General features: G+C 34.5%; 4 protein-coding genes across 7 annotated transcripts; 2 read left to right on the top strand and 2 right to left on the bottom strand.

The window, feature by feature from the left end:
* Positions 1 to 325: 325 nt before the first annotated feature.
* On the bottom strand, positions 326 to 6,745 carry LOC139812182 (actin maturation protease). Of its 4 annotated transcripts, none has more exons than XM_071776833.1 (4): positions 6,523 to 6,745; positions 3,666 to 4,072; positions 3,108 to 3,440; positions 326 to 2,778 (listed from the first exon to the last, which is right to left on the bottom strand). In XM_071776833.1, exons 2-4 carry the CDS (start codon positions 3,878 to 3,880, stop codon positions 2,577 to 2,579), a joined length of 750 nt encoding a protein of 249 aa, XP_071632934.1. In that variant the 5' UTR covers positions 3,881 to 4,072; positions 6,523 to 6,745; the 3' UTR covers positions 326 to 2,576. The 4 variants fall into 4 exon arrangements, with proteins under 4 accessions (XP_071632934.1, XP_071632936.1, XP_071632933.1 ...); XM_071776835.1 differs by lacking the exon at positions 6,523 to 6,745 and adding an exon at positions 4,805 to 5,444; XM_071776832.1 differs by lacking the exon at positions 6,523 to 6,745 and adding an exon at positions 4,901 to 5,444.
* LOC139812178 (DNA-directed RNA polymerase III subunit RPC6-like) lies at positions 5,505 to 8,488 on the top strand. Its single transcript, XM_071776829.1, has 4 exons — positions 5,505 to 6,494; positions 7,247 to 7,856; positions 7,953 to 8,114; positions 8,203 to 8,488. Exons 1-4 carry the CDS (start codon positions 6,433 to 6,435, stop codon positions 8,278 to 8,280), a joined length of 912 nt encoding a protein of 303 aa, XP_071632930.1. The 5' UTR covers positions 5,505 to 6,432; the 3' UTR covers positions 8,281 to 8,488.
* Positions 8,489 to 8,890: 402 nt separating this feature from the next.
* Positions 8,891 to 10,484, top strand: LOC139812180 (SPRY domain-containing SOCS box protein 3). The gene is made up of 5 exons (XM_071776831.1): positions 8,891 to 9,193; positions 9,296 to 9,501; positions 9,603 to 9,840; positions 9,900 to 10,127; positions 10,220 to 10,484. Exons 1-5 carry the CDS (start codon positions 9,151 to 9,153, stop codon positions 10,318 to 10,320), a joined length of 816 nt encoding a protein of 271 aa, XP_071632932.1. The 5' UTR covers positions 8,891 to 9,150; the 3' UTR covers positions 10,321 to 10,484.
* A 75-nt stretch (positions 10,485 to 10,559) lies between these two features.
* On the bottom strand, positions 10,560 to 12,398 carry Ogg1 (8-oxoguanine DNA glycosylase). The gene is made up of 3 exons (XM_071776826.1): positions 11,931 to 12,398; positions 11,430 to 11,735; positions 10,560 to 11,361 (listed from the first exon to the last, which is right to left on the bottom strand). Exons 1-3 carry the CDS (start codon positions 12,062 to 12,064, stop codon positions 10,767 to 10,769), a joined length of 1,035 nt encoding a protein of 344 aa, XP_071632927.1. The 5' UTR covers positions 12,065 to 12,398; the 3' UTR covers positions 10,560 to 10,766.
* Between the last annotated feature and the right edge of the window lie 166 nt (positions 12,399 to 12,564).

Genomic DNA, 12,564 nt, shown 5'->3' with positions numbered 1-12,564 from the left:
ATAATTAAATTGTCAATTTCATTCAATTCTAAAATATTATCAAAATAATATTCTTTTATTCCACACTCTATATATGTATAAGTGCCACACATATCTAAAAATATAAATAAAACTGTCAGAAATTAATAATGATTTTTTAATACAGTTTCAAGTCCTATTTAGTGTATCAATAAGTCTCATATCTTGGATACAAATTCAAGTGGTTCAAATAAGTTGAAATAACATTTATCAATATATAACAAATTGATATCACAATTTAAACATTAGTAAATTAATAGGTATATGATACGAGAGGAGTATAAATATGATACTAAAAATATGTATATACAAAGAAAATGACATGGTATATTAACAACGAAATAAGAATACACTGCTGACATGTACAATTAGTTTACAATCAACATTTCCAATATTGAAACATAACATTTCTTAGTATATTTTGTGTCACATGATATATACATTTATTATTACCGATGATGTACTCTATAAGCAGAGTTTCTTAGGTTTAATCGTTGCACATTAATCTCATAGTTTGAAAATCAAATTTTCTCATAGATCATGATCCAGGAAAGAGTGTAGCAATCATTCTCACTTATTCGAGCATAGCACCAATTATATCCGATACAGTCATTTTGCTTAATACAAAATTATATATAAATTTGTTTTTTCAAGTTTAAATTAAAGACTATATTAATAAATAACATAAATACGAAAATACATAACAAACATTAACAATAACGTCGTGATAATAAATATTGCATTCTACACATTGTATATGGCTATAATTATCAGTTTTAAAATTACTAGCTCAACAAAAAGAAGTGGTATATTTTTATAATTTAAACAATTTTACACAGAGGTCAATGTGATCTTTAATAGACTATGCTACATTTAAAGCATATGATTATACTTATTATATTTCTTTTTCTTGTCCATTTTGCGGAAGATTTATGCGAAGACTGTATCGCGATGGTAACGGAAGACATTAATCTCTTACACTTTTATACATATATATAGTATATCGCGCTTATATTGATAATTTTCGCAAAGGAAGATATTTACTTCGATACTATCCAGATAACACAAATATTTAAAAGATATCATAAAGTTGCTTAGAAAACATCCTTCTATCTTTTAAACAACTTTTAATCACTTGTATTGTCTGGATGCATATAAAATCCAGAAAAAAATGTCTATTATCATGTGAATAAATATTTTTACAGTGTATTTTGATTATGATGCAATGATAATGATAAGAGAAGCTTGAAAATTGAGTAATGTATATTAATGCAGTGTACATTTCCTATTATAAATGGACTTCGGTCTTTTCACGGCACTTAGGTAGAATTTACTTTAAAGGCTTCTTTTGATTAATTCGAAGCTATACCAAGTCTACAAATTTATAGCATCTCTTTAATTTGTTTCATTATTACGAGTATCATATTGACAGATTTTATATAAAATGTATGGAATATTTTTGTATGACTGAAAAGACCAGCCAGTCATTGAGTATTTTTTTTTAAGTCTTTTATTTTGTGTTTTGTGTGTGTGTGTGCATTCGTGTATGTGTATTAAAAAAAATGTACTAAGTTTTATGTAGCAATAAATAAATATTAAAACATTAGCATATATTTTTAAAAAATAAACAATAAAATTTTGTCACGCGGTTTTTTAACATAACGAAAAACCATGTAATACTGCATTTTGCTATCAATCTATATATGTATATATAAACTTTTTATATCTCCACGAGTTAAAGATAGACAACTGTTAATTAACTTAAACCAAACACGCTGTATATGATATATCTAAACGTCTTAAAACTTGTATATTAAAGCTGATACAGCATGCCATTATTTATTACAAATAATAGTAAGATGTAGAGTTTAGCAAAATTGATTTAACATATTCATTCTTTATTTGTTGCATTAACATAAGACGGAAACCACAATTGTTGAAAGCCTACACATATTCTATCTGAAGAAATATACTTAGATCTTCTTTTCTGAATTATCACTTTCGATAACTTGCTACATATACGCATATGCACACGCCCGCACGCCCGCACGCACGCACGCACGCACGCACGCACACGCATATATGCATATATATTTACTTACGTAAACATTTTTATGTGTCTCATTTGTCTTACTATGCATGCGTATACTTTCGCATTTCAATCTAATAGGACATAATTTACTATCAAGAGAGACAATTGTCTATATTTATATTTTGCGTGCACATATTTCGGCCTGCCGGAATTCTTATTTACATCGTATAATTCCAGTAAAATGAAAATAATGCCACTTAGAATTGCATCTCGGATGCCGAACGCTTTTTGGTAGATATATCATTAGACTAACATTATGTAAAACATTTTGCGCGAATTCAAATAACGTATTAATTAAAGCGTCGCATGTTATTACACATAATTATTAAATTGATTCTTATTGAAGCCATGTGTATATGCAAATATTATATCTCGAATATTTAGCACATATGGATACAGAGTATCGGCAAATTTTTTTTTCTTTTTAGCATGAAATCAATTACCTACAATTTTCTTTGATATAACTCTATATGTATGGATGTAATGCCAGTGCTCTGCCGCGTAAACCCTTTTGACCTCCGACGCCACCCTTTGGTATAACATATCCTCCTGCGTGTCGCGCTGTACCCTCTTCCTCCAAGTTGCCATTACTTTCAATCAAGTCGCGTAAGGGCCAACAAGCCAGATGACGCGACTTACCATGACGTGCCAGAACGTGATATCCTTGTCTATAAATATTAATATCATAGAAATATGTAGTTTTTTTTATTTACTTTAGAATATATGCTTGCAAAAGACAATATAAATAAATAAATTTGAATAAAATTTTAATAAATAAGTTTGAAGAAAACTTCAATATACATATTAAATTTTCCATAGATAAGATTTTTCATTTATCAAAAAATTCACAAAGTGATTCTGAAAGTAATTCGGAAAGAAAAACCTCTATTTTTATCTTTATATGCAATAAATAAATAAATATGGTTGAATAATTTGGTAATCTAATCTGAAATTCAGAAACAGCACGTTAGAATCTCTTAGTTATTATAGATTATACCTAGAAGAGATTAGACCCACAAGCAATGCCCAATGCGCTTTATGACCCTTTTTTAAACATGGAGCGTGATTGAAGTCAGAATCATATGGTATCAACACCATTGCTCCATGTGCTAAAGCATGAGTTAACGTGTCCGGGCACTGTTGTAAATCTACTAAAATATCTGGTTTATGATCGGGCAAATATTCCGCAGCTAATGTCCCCATGAAATCAACGCTATATACTTCGCCATGCTGGGTGAATCCTCGAACACGAGCTTCAGCGAGAAGTTGATTCACAGAAACTGGTTTTGTGTATTCTTGCGATGCCATTGAAAGCGCCACTAAACCGCACCTGTAAAACATTTTTCTTGATAACTTGTACAATTATAATTCAAAAAGTAGAAAAATATTAATTAAATATTAACCGAATCTGTGTATAACTATGTAATAGAATTGATGCAAAGTGCAAATAGGAACAATTATTACAAATAACATTTTTTCTCTTTTTGAAGCAGAAAGATTACATAGCATTTCTGATAAAAGGCTCTAAACGACTAAACGTCAAAATAGTACTCACTGTGGGCCATCTTGAAGAATTGGTTCTACTTGACAGAAGTAAGTTACCTCTGCGTCTTTCAACTCATTTCGCGAGATCAGCTTTTCAATTTCAGCTTCTGCAGATGTAAGCGTGATTTTGGCCCAAGGGGGCAGAGAGTCGGTATCATTGACTTCCGTTTTCTCACACATAGGTGTTTCTGGCAAGCTTGAGAAAGTCGGGGATGGCGCTGGCATTTCTCAATGCCAAAATGCAAATAAATAATCGTCGAATTTGATATAAAAGGACATAGAAATGTTCCAACAGCTACGAAACGTCACCCATAGATGCGACAAGTCTTGATTTGTATCATTGCTCGCAATGACTTTCCGACAACATTCCGTAGGACTATTATTCTTTGTTCATTCTAGAAAGTTCCCTGGAATTATCTGCAAGATTAACAAAAACATAACTCACACAAATAATCTTGTAGAATTTAATTAGATTCAAATAGAAGTAATTTTAAAAAATGCACATATCGTTAACAACTTGAATTACTGTTATTCGAGTCTATCGTATATAGGACAATGTGTGTGGAGGGTGGAGCATCATCGAAATGTATTTCTGTTTGTCAAATTGTTTAATCTTTAAGATTTCTTTAATCTCTACGACTATAAATACAAGCACCACTATTAACGCGATATTAGCACGATAATCTAGGGTACAAAAGACCAGTGTCGATGCGTTTTACAGGCTGAAAATCGAGCGTATTCTCCGAGGAATTTCCAATGGCAAAATTGGCAAAGCGCATCGCACGATCAACGAGAACGTGGAACTGTGATGGAACGAGAAACAATGATCACGTCCTAACGGGATATAAACATATTAAACCAAGAGGTCTACGTGCTAATTAAGACTGCGAAGCGATGCAAACGATGCGGAAACTAGCTGTCGAAGAGCGAGAGAGGAGCCGAGGAGCCGAGGAGCCGAGCAGCCGAGTTCCGAGTCCCGAGCCGGCTAATTTTATTTGTTATGTAGCGAGTAGCGAGATCGCGCCGCGCCGTGCCGTATGACTTTGACATTTGCACGTCCCGTCCACCCCTTCTCCTCCCCTGCAGTTCACACCGTGTGCGTGACTCATGCATATACATTATGTAATTCCGCGACGGGAGAGTACCAACATCCTGGGCATTGGCATGCACTCGACACTCGCATCACGGCTCGCTCTATGTCCTCTGTGAGCTGAGAGACTTGTGGAGACTTGGTTCACTTCGTACCGATATCTTAATCGAGACACGAGACACACGTCGACCAACTCGATCCAACTCGCGTTCCGCGGTTACGGCTTTTCAGAGTTCCATGATTCAGAGTCGCCCGTCGCCGACGATGACCTCCTCGAACACGAGTGTGGCGTTAGGCCCTTCTTGCGGACGTCCGTCGACGAGCAGTCGACGAACGACGTCGGACGTCTTCTGCACTCTGCCGTCTCTGCCAGCTGCCTCAGTCTGCCTTGGTCTCACTACTCTCACTTGGCCAGAAATATACACGTACATAAACACACCCGCGTATGGCATATGTCGTATGTGCGGGTATACTCTCCGACACTCCGACTCCGAGAAGAAGGCTCTCGCGATACGACACGGCAGCACAGAGCACGGCACACGCTCGAGACGATGGCTCACGATGGCTCGAGGAACGTGTGCAAGCGTGTGTAGCTCGTCTCGTCTCGTCCTCGTCAACCTCGTCTCGAACGAGGAGGTTCCAACTGCTTCCAAGTGCTCGTATCGTTTATTATTTTATACATGGAATGTACACAAACCTCCTCGCATTTATTTACGTATTTATTTATCTGTGTCTGTAAAAGAAATTACACACAGATATGTATGTATGTACGTAATTATCGCTATCCATAATGTATGTACGCACGCACATGTGTCACACATACATATATATTATATGAGCGTAATAAGGTGTCCAAAAGTTATTAATTTGCTTTATAAAAGCGCCAGAATTAATTATGAGAATTATTTTGCAACAAACACGTCGGCCAGAATCGCGCAATTTATCAGAGCAAATCGAATTAAGCAAAGGATATTAAAGCGCATACGAAATGAAACATGCGATTTTTCAAAAAAGTATTAAACACATCGAACGCGCATTTGAATCTTCCGCCATTTCGACGATCGCGATCGCGCGTGGCCGGCGTGGCTACACTGGCTAGGGAAAAATGTTGCGTGTTGGAAGTAGGAAGCTGGTGATTTAAGGTTTGTTTCTAGTAGCTGAATTTTCTGTACGCACTTTCCATCTTTCCTCTTTTTCTTTCGCAAGTCAATTGTATGTTTCAAGCGTAGAAGGTGTAGCACAGCACAGCTAATTTAATTGCAAGAACAAACCTTAGCTCTAACCTTTACCTTACCCAACCTAACCTAACTTAAGCCTGAGAACGTTCTCATCTCATAAGCGTCGACTGGTCGACACCACGTGAACGCATCTCGTTACGTACTCACTGGAGAAAATACATCACAACTGTACCATTTCCAAAATAAGATAATATAAAATTAATAAGGAGGAAATGTACTACAATAGGATTTGAAACGTAGTCGAATTGAATATATCCCTGAATCAAGAGGAGAGAACAGATTGTGAATCATTGAAATAAACAGCAGTTCGGAAGAGATTATACAAGTCCACACTCTACGTCTACACGGAAACACTTATCAGAGAGAAAAAAGAAGAAAAAATCAGAACGCGGTGAACGCGTAATCTTAAAAAAGAATAATCTCGATCGTTTTGCAATTAGCCTTGCGAAATGGAAATGGAAATGAAGAAAATCAACATAAATATACTCGACGAGTCCGAAATAGAGCAGAGGTATGTATAACGTCTCGATCGCAAGTACCTTAGTACTGGAGCGCCACGTGTAGTCGACTTTCCGTTTTGTTCAGTTTATCGTGATTAAGCATGTTCCTCTTCGATGACGGATTCTCGTTTCTTTTGTGGCAGAGTACTGACAAAACTGACAACGAGTATTGCCATTTATACGTAATAATCTCTTGATTCTCTTGTGATGTTTTCACACAATCGCCGACTACTCCGAGTCCGCTCCGCTCTTACGTACAAATGTAACATCGTAGTGACGCATGCGCAGGGTGTGCGGTCTCGCTCTCGCTTTATCTAACGCAGTCACGTGATCAGCTGATCACGTGGGAAACATGAGTGAAGCGATATGTCAGTAGAAAAAACATCGTTTTGTTTCAGTTTAAATACAAATTAATTTACAAAACAAGAAAGATCATGATACGGCGCTTCATTGAGCGGAGAGTCGATATATACATATATACTTGATTAACGTTAAAAATCTTTATGTCAAACAATAGCGATATATTTTATATATAGGCACGGTGTCTGATTCAGTCTTTTGTTGATTACACGTACCATAACGGGTCAATATTACATTTTGGTCGAGAATAATACCACTTAATATATGTTAAAATTCGCCTTTAGCATAATCGTTTTTTCACAATTATATTATAGATAATGAATATATAATAAAAGTTCATCTTGTTATTTTATTTTTGTTTATTAATTATCTATTATTTATGCTTTATATATTTTTTTCACAGAGTAATTGCTTTAATACGTGCGAAACCTAAAGGTATTTCTGACAAAGCTTTGAGTAACGAGATGCCCGACTTAAAACCACACCGTCGGGGAGAAATTATAAATAAGCTTGTGTCGCAAGGGCATGTTGAACTCTTGAAGCAAGCAGGATTATTGGTTTATCGCTTTAAAGATTCGACCAAGCTTGTTAAAGGTTCTACTAATGAAGAAAAAATGGTATTTAAGATTATTGAAGAAGTAGGAAATAAAGGAATATGGATTGGAGATATAAGAAAGAAAACTAATTTGATGCCTAGTCAATTACGAACAATTTTGAAAAACTTTGAGGATGAGCGATTAATAAAAGTCAAGACATCTGTGACAAGTAACAAAAAAATGCACATGCTGTACCATTTAGAACCAGATGTATCCATAACGGGCAGCGTGTGGTATCAAGATAACGAGATTGAAACGGAATTTATTGATGTACTGAGTCAGCAATGCTATCAATTTTTAGAACAAAAGAGAGAAAACATGGAAATTCTTAACTCTGGACCTATTGCAGCGAGAAATGCAATGTCTGCTTCGTCTGAAGAAATATGGAAATTTATCTCAGATTTAGGAATAAGCAAGGTAATATTTTTTTCAACGTCAAAAGTCATGTTTTCTTATTGTTCAAAAGCGCTTGCTTTTAAAATTCAAGACATTGATATGTTGATATGTATACAGGTAAAATTATCTATAAAGGAAATAGAAATGATTTTGAAAACTTTAATATACGACGGTAAGATTGAACAAATACCCTCGGGAGATGACAAAAATTTATACAAATCCATTCGGCCTTTAGTGAATTTATCTGGATTAATAGGAAATCCTTGTGGCTTATGTCCAGTAAGATATATTACGAATACATTATATTTCTTACAGTAATCACTGCAAAGATTTAAGCAATATATTATTCTTACATGCTTTTTTTCAGGTGAGAAAGAAATGTTCTGATGAAGGTACTTTTACATCTCTCAGCTGTCAATACCTCAGAGAATGGCTGGAACAATAGAATACTTCTAGATAGAGAATTTAATTAATACTGTATTTAAATATATTTTTATTTAATAATTTAGAAAATTATTTTTACCAGAAAATTTACTATATAAGTAAATTTTATCGCATTTTTATCAGAAAAACATAATTATAATAACTGCATTTTTTATTTGTGAAAAAAATGCATTTTTAAATTTTGTTACAATAAATATACATTCATTCTTCATTAACGAATTACTGAGCCCTTACTGAGAATGTGATTGATTTGGGAGTGTCCCGTTCGACCACGTTGCGCGTGACCACAACCACTCGCAGCCCCCGGTGCCTAGAGTTTTTCCACTGGACCAGTCAATCAGATACTTTATTTCATTTTATTATAAATCAGTCAATTGACGACGTGATCAATTGAGTCCCACTCGATTGATTCTTACCTTTGGATCCAACCAATCACATTCAATCACTACTTGAGCAGATGTAGCAGTGGGTGCATGCAGGAGCTAGGAGCACAACCATTCACTGAGCGGCTAAATAGCAATTAAGTGTGATTTGCTGGATCCAAAGGTAAAGAACCAATCACAGTCTATTGCTACTTAGCTCAGTGAGCCGAGTGAGCGGTCGTGCTTCGTGCTCAGTTGTGCTCATGTGCCTGGATGCATTGGGATGCACCCAATGTAGCACTAGTGCACCCATTTTAACTTTACGTTTGCAAATGCGTTTGTGACATATCGTGTCGTTTTTTTTTCCACGTGAGTTTATAAGTACAGATCTTACAAGTGATACAAAAAATAGATGAGCTTGTCGATACTACAATTTACGTTAGTCGATGACTTTAGAAAAAATATCTCTATGATAAATATAAATACAATAATCGAACAATTCACAAAATATGGATTTAATTACAGACGATCAGCATGCCGAAGCAGAAGACTGTAAGTTATTGTTTAAATATTTAATTGAAGTATTATACGTTTCTTTTCTGGGAAAGCAAAAGCAGATTTAAAAATAATGATTAATTACGCATTTTCTTATAGATTTATCTTCATCAAAGCATGAATGGACTTGGGATGAGAAATTCTCAACTTCGTCGATTAAATTATCGGACAATAACTTGAATGTTACATTTCATCCCGTATATAGCACTGGCACAGCTGTTGTAAGAGGTAACGCACCATTGGAAAAAGGAAGACATCATTTTTGGGAGATTTTAATGCTAACACAGATCTATGGCACTGACGTGGTAAGTTTCTGTGACATCTTGCTGAATCTGTATAGACAATAGACCTTTTCAATAGGTTTAAGAAATAACTTTATCACTTCAATTTGCATTACCCTCGTTAGATGGTTGGTGTAGGAACTGCAAATGCAGAACTTCATGACGCAGGCGATGATTTTTGTGCTCTGCTTGGACGAGATCGAGAATCTTGGGGTTTTTCATATAAAGGATATTTACAGCACGATGGTAAGACGTGTAAATATGGGAGACCATTTGGTCAAAATATAGGAGAACACTTGGTAGGGATACATCTCGATGCTTGGACCGGCACATTACAATTTTTTATCAATCGAGAACCATTGGGTAAGCAGTAAAATTCACCATATATTCTGTTTAGAGATATAATTTTGATCCCTTTGTAGGTGTGGCTTTTACAAAGTTGAACAACGTTACGCTTTATCCATTAGTGAGCTCTACGATGGCTCAATGTGTAATGAAATTAACTTGGAGTTGCTCAACACCGGCATCTTTGCAAACTACTTGTTTAGCAGTCTTGTCGCCTTCTCAGAAGGCATATCTATCGAAAAAATGTCCTGGTTTACGTTATCTTACTCAAAATATCTTTGCTGATATATTACAAAAATCTATTGGTAATTTAAACAGATTTTGCTCTTTGTTTCTTTGTTCTAAATGTATCTATAAATTAGCAATATAAATAATTGTAATTATTGTATATTGACAGATTGCAATAGCGAAGAAGACATTGAATTTCCGGAATATATTATTTTAGATGATTTAGATTACGCTCTTGTACTTGGAATAAAGAAAAAAAAACGTTGTTAGCAATACACAGTATTTCCACCATGACATGCATTCAGTTTTATAATAAATTGTAATGATTTTACATGTATAAATATATATATGTATATATATATCTACTAACGAACGAAATAAAGTATACAAAATACTCTGTATGTGACTGTAAGATAAATAATTTTTGTAAAATATTTTCAAACAATTGTCTTGTCTTTTCATTCTTCTTAACGATAGGATAGTAAAGTAAAAACGAAATTTATGATCTCTTCTCTAAAAGATAGATAACTATAATGTCATTTTATTATCAAAATCAATATATAATTATATCATTCATAAATTTTAGCGACATAAATTATGCAAAATAATTTGTTACTAAATAGAGGCAATTAATAAAATATGATTTTTCTACAGACTTGGATAAAATTGTTTGGCATAATCTACTGTTTGTGAAAATGAACACGATTTCATAATGATCATACCACCTTAAGTACTTTTGCTTGTACTAAATTTTTGTTATCGCTGTTCTTGCGTTTTTGCTTCCCAGTTGATTTAGATTTATCATTAATTTTTGTGGAAAATACAATAGCTTGTGCCCATCCAGCCAACGGACCCCATAATTCTCGTAAATAATTACTTACTTCAGTATGAATTTTTGGTGTAACTGTTTTTTGCTTTTTTAAATGCTGTAAGTAATTTGCCTGTGCTATTTGGAAAATATGGGTATCAACTGGTATAGCATCTAAATGGCCTAGTGACATTAAACATATGCAATCAGCAACTTTAGGACCAATTCCTGGCAGGGTCATCAGTTGTTCTCTGGCAGCGTGGTAAGAAACGTTCTCCCTTTGTAGATTTAGGAGCCAATCCTTTCCACCCAATGCTGATAAACGTCCTGCCGCATTAACTATGTACGCAGCACGATAGCCGAATTTTTCTCTTTTTAATATGCTTTCTACATTTTGTTCTTTCAAAACTTTTATCGTTGGAAAATCGTAATAATCTCTATCTTCGATCGAACATATTTTACGACCAAATAATGAGCACAATTTTTCAACCATATTTGATATTCTAAAAGAGATAAATGTTTAGCAAGCGATTTAAATTTATTTTTACTGAGTAATGTTTTAAAAATGTACCTCGATATATTATTATTGGAGCTACAGATAAACGAGAACAAATTCTCTATGGGATCTTGCTTCAATATTCGAACAGCATTATTTTCATCTAAACACTTTTGAAAGTGTGTATCTGCTTCTGCCCATTCTTTATAATGTTTTTTTAACGATACTGACAGCCTAAAATACTCGGACAGAATATTATCATAGTCTACAGAATCCTTTAATTGTCCTTGCACAGTATATAAGAGATGGGTTTTATTTTGAGACAAAGTCCAAATGTATCCTTTGAAGATACCTCTGTATCCAGAGTCGCAAACTGTCCATCTGAAATACAGTCATTAGGATCCTATAATTTTGAAACAAAATTTAAAAAAGATAAGCTTAAATACTATCTAATTTAATATATGTATATATTCCTAAATTGTTAACAGTAATATATGTAATTTTCTGAATCATATACACGTAGTTATTCATTGCATGAATTAATTTAGAGCAGTGTTTATGTATTTCAAGTATTACCTGAAACTCTGGCCACCGTGCAACGTGAGAGCAAGGTTCAATTCCGTACATAAACAAGGTATACTGCCTTGTTTCACTCTCGTCTCATACGTGTTATGCATTCTCAGATAACCTCGCGCAGCAAGCTTAGTCATTTAAGCAACTGACATATTATTACTAACTTCTAATGATGTCTTTCTTTAATATTTTATATATTGTACGCGTGTTTGCATTATATTGTTACAAGTTTTATATTGAAACGAGGTAAAGTCTTATCGGCACAACTGGGCACAACGAAAGAGTAAATCCCAATCTCGTCACATGCGCATACATGTGACAGGTGACAGGTGAGATGGAGACGTGAGCACTTCCGCGCATGTGCAGACTGTAAACTGGCGGGATCGACCACGTGACCTGACTATTTTAGAAGATTCGTATCAAGTGCAATGATATGTGATAACAGATCTAATGCTAGACGCACAGCAGCACGTTACTTATACTTATCTTAAAGAACACGTTGGTCGTGTGACTGTGAGAAGAAGTTATCGACATAAAGCATTACAACATGATAGACCTTCTGCTAAAAGCGATAGGTTTCTAAAGGGGATAAAAAATAAATTTAAAAATCTGACTTTATTTATTTCGCTTTCAGTTA

This window comes from Temnothorax longispinosus, chromosome 4 (assembly GCF_030848805.1).
Source record: "Temnothorax longispinosus isolate EJ_2023e chromosome 4, Tlon_JGU_v1, whole genome shotgun sequence".
NCBI lineage: Eukaryota > Metazoa > Arthropoda > Insecta > Hymenoptera > Formicidae > Temnothorax > Temnothorax longispinosus.
The sequence above is the reverse complement of the archived record's forward strand: the minus strand, read 5'-3'. Positions and strand labels throughout refer to the sequence as shown.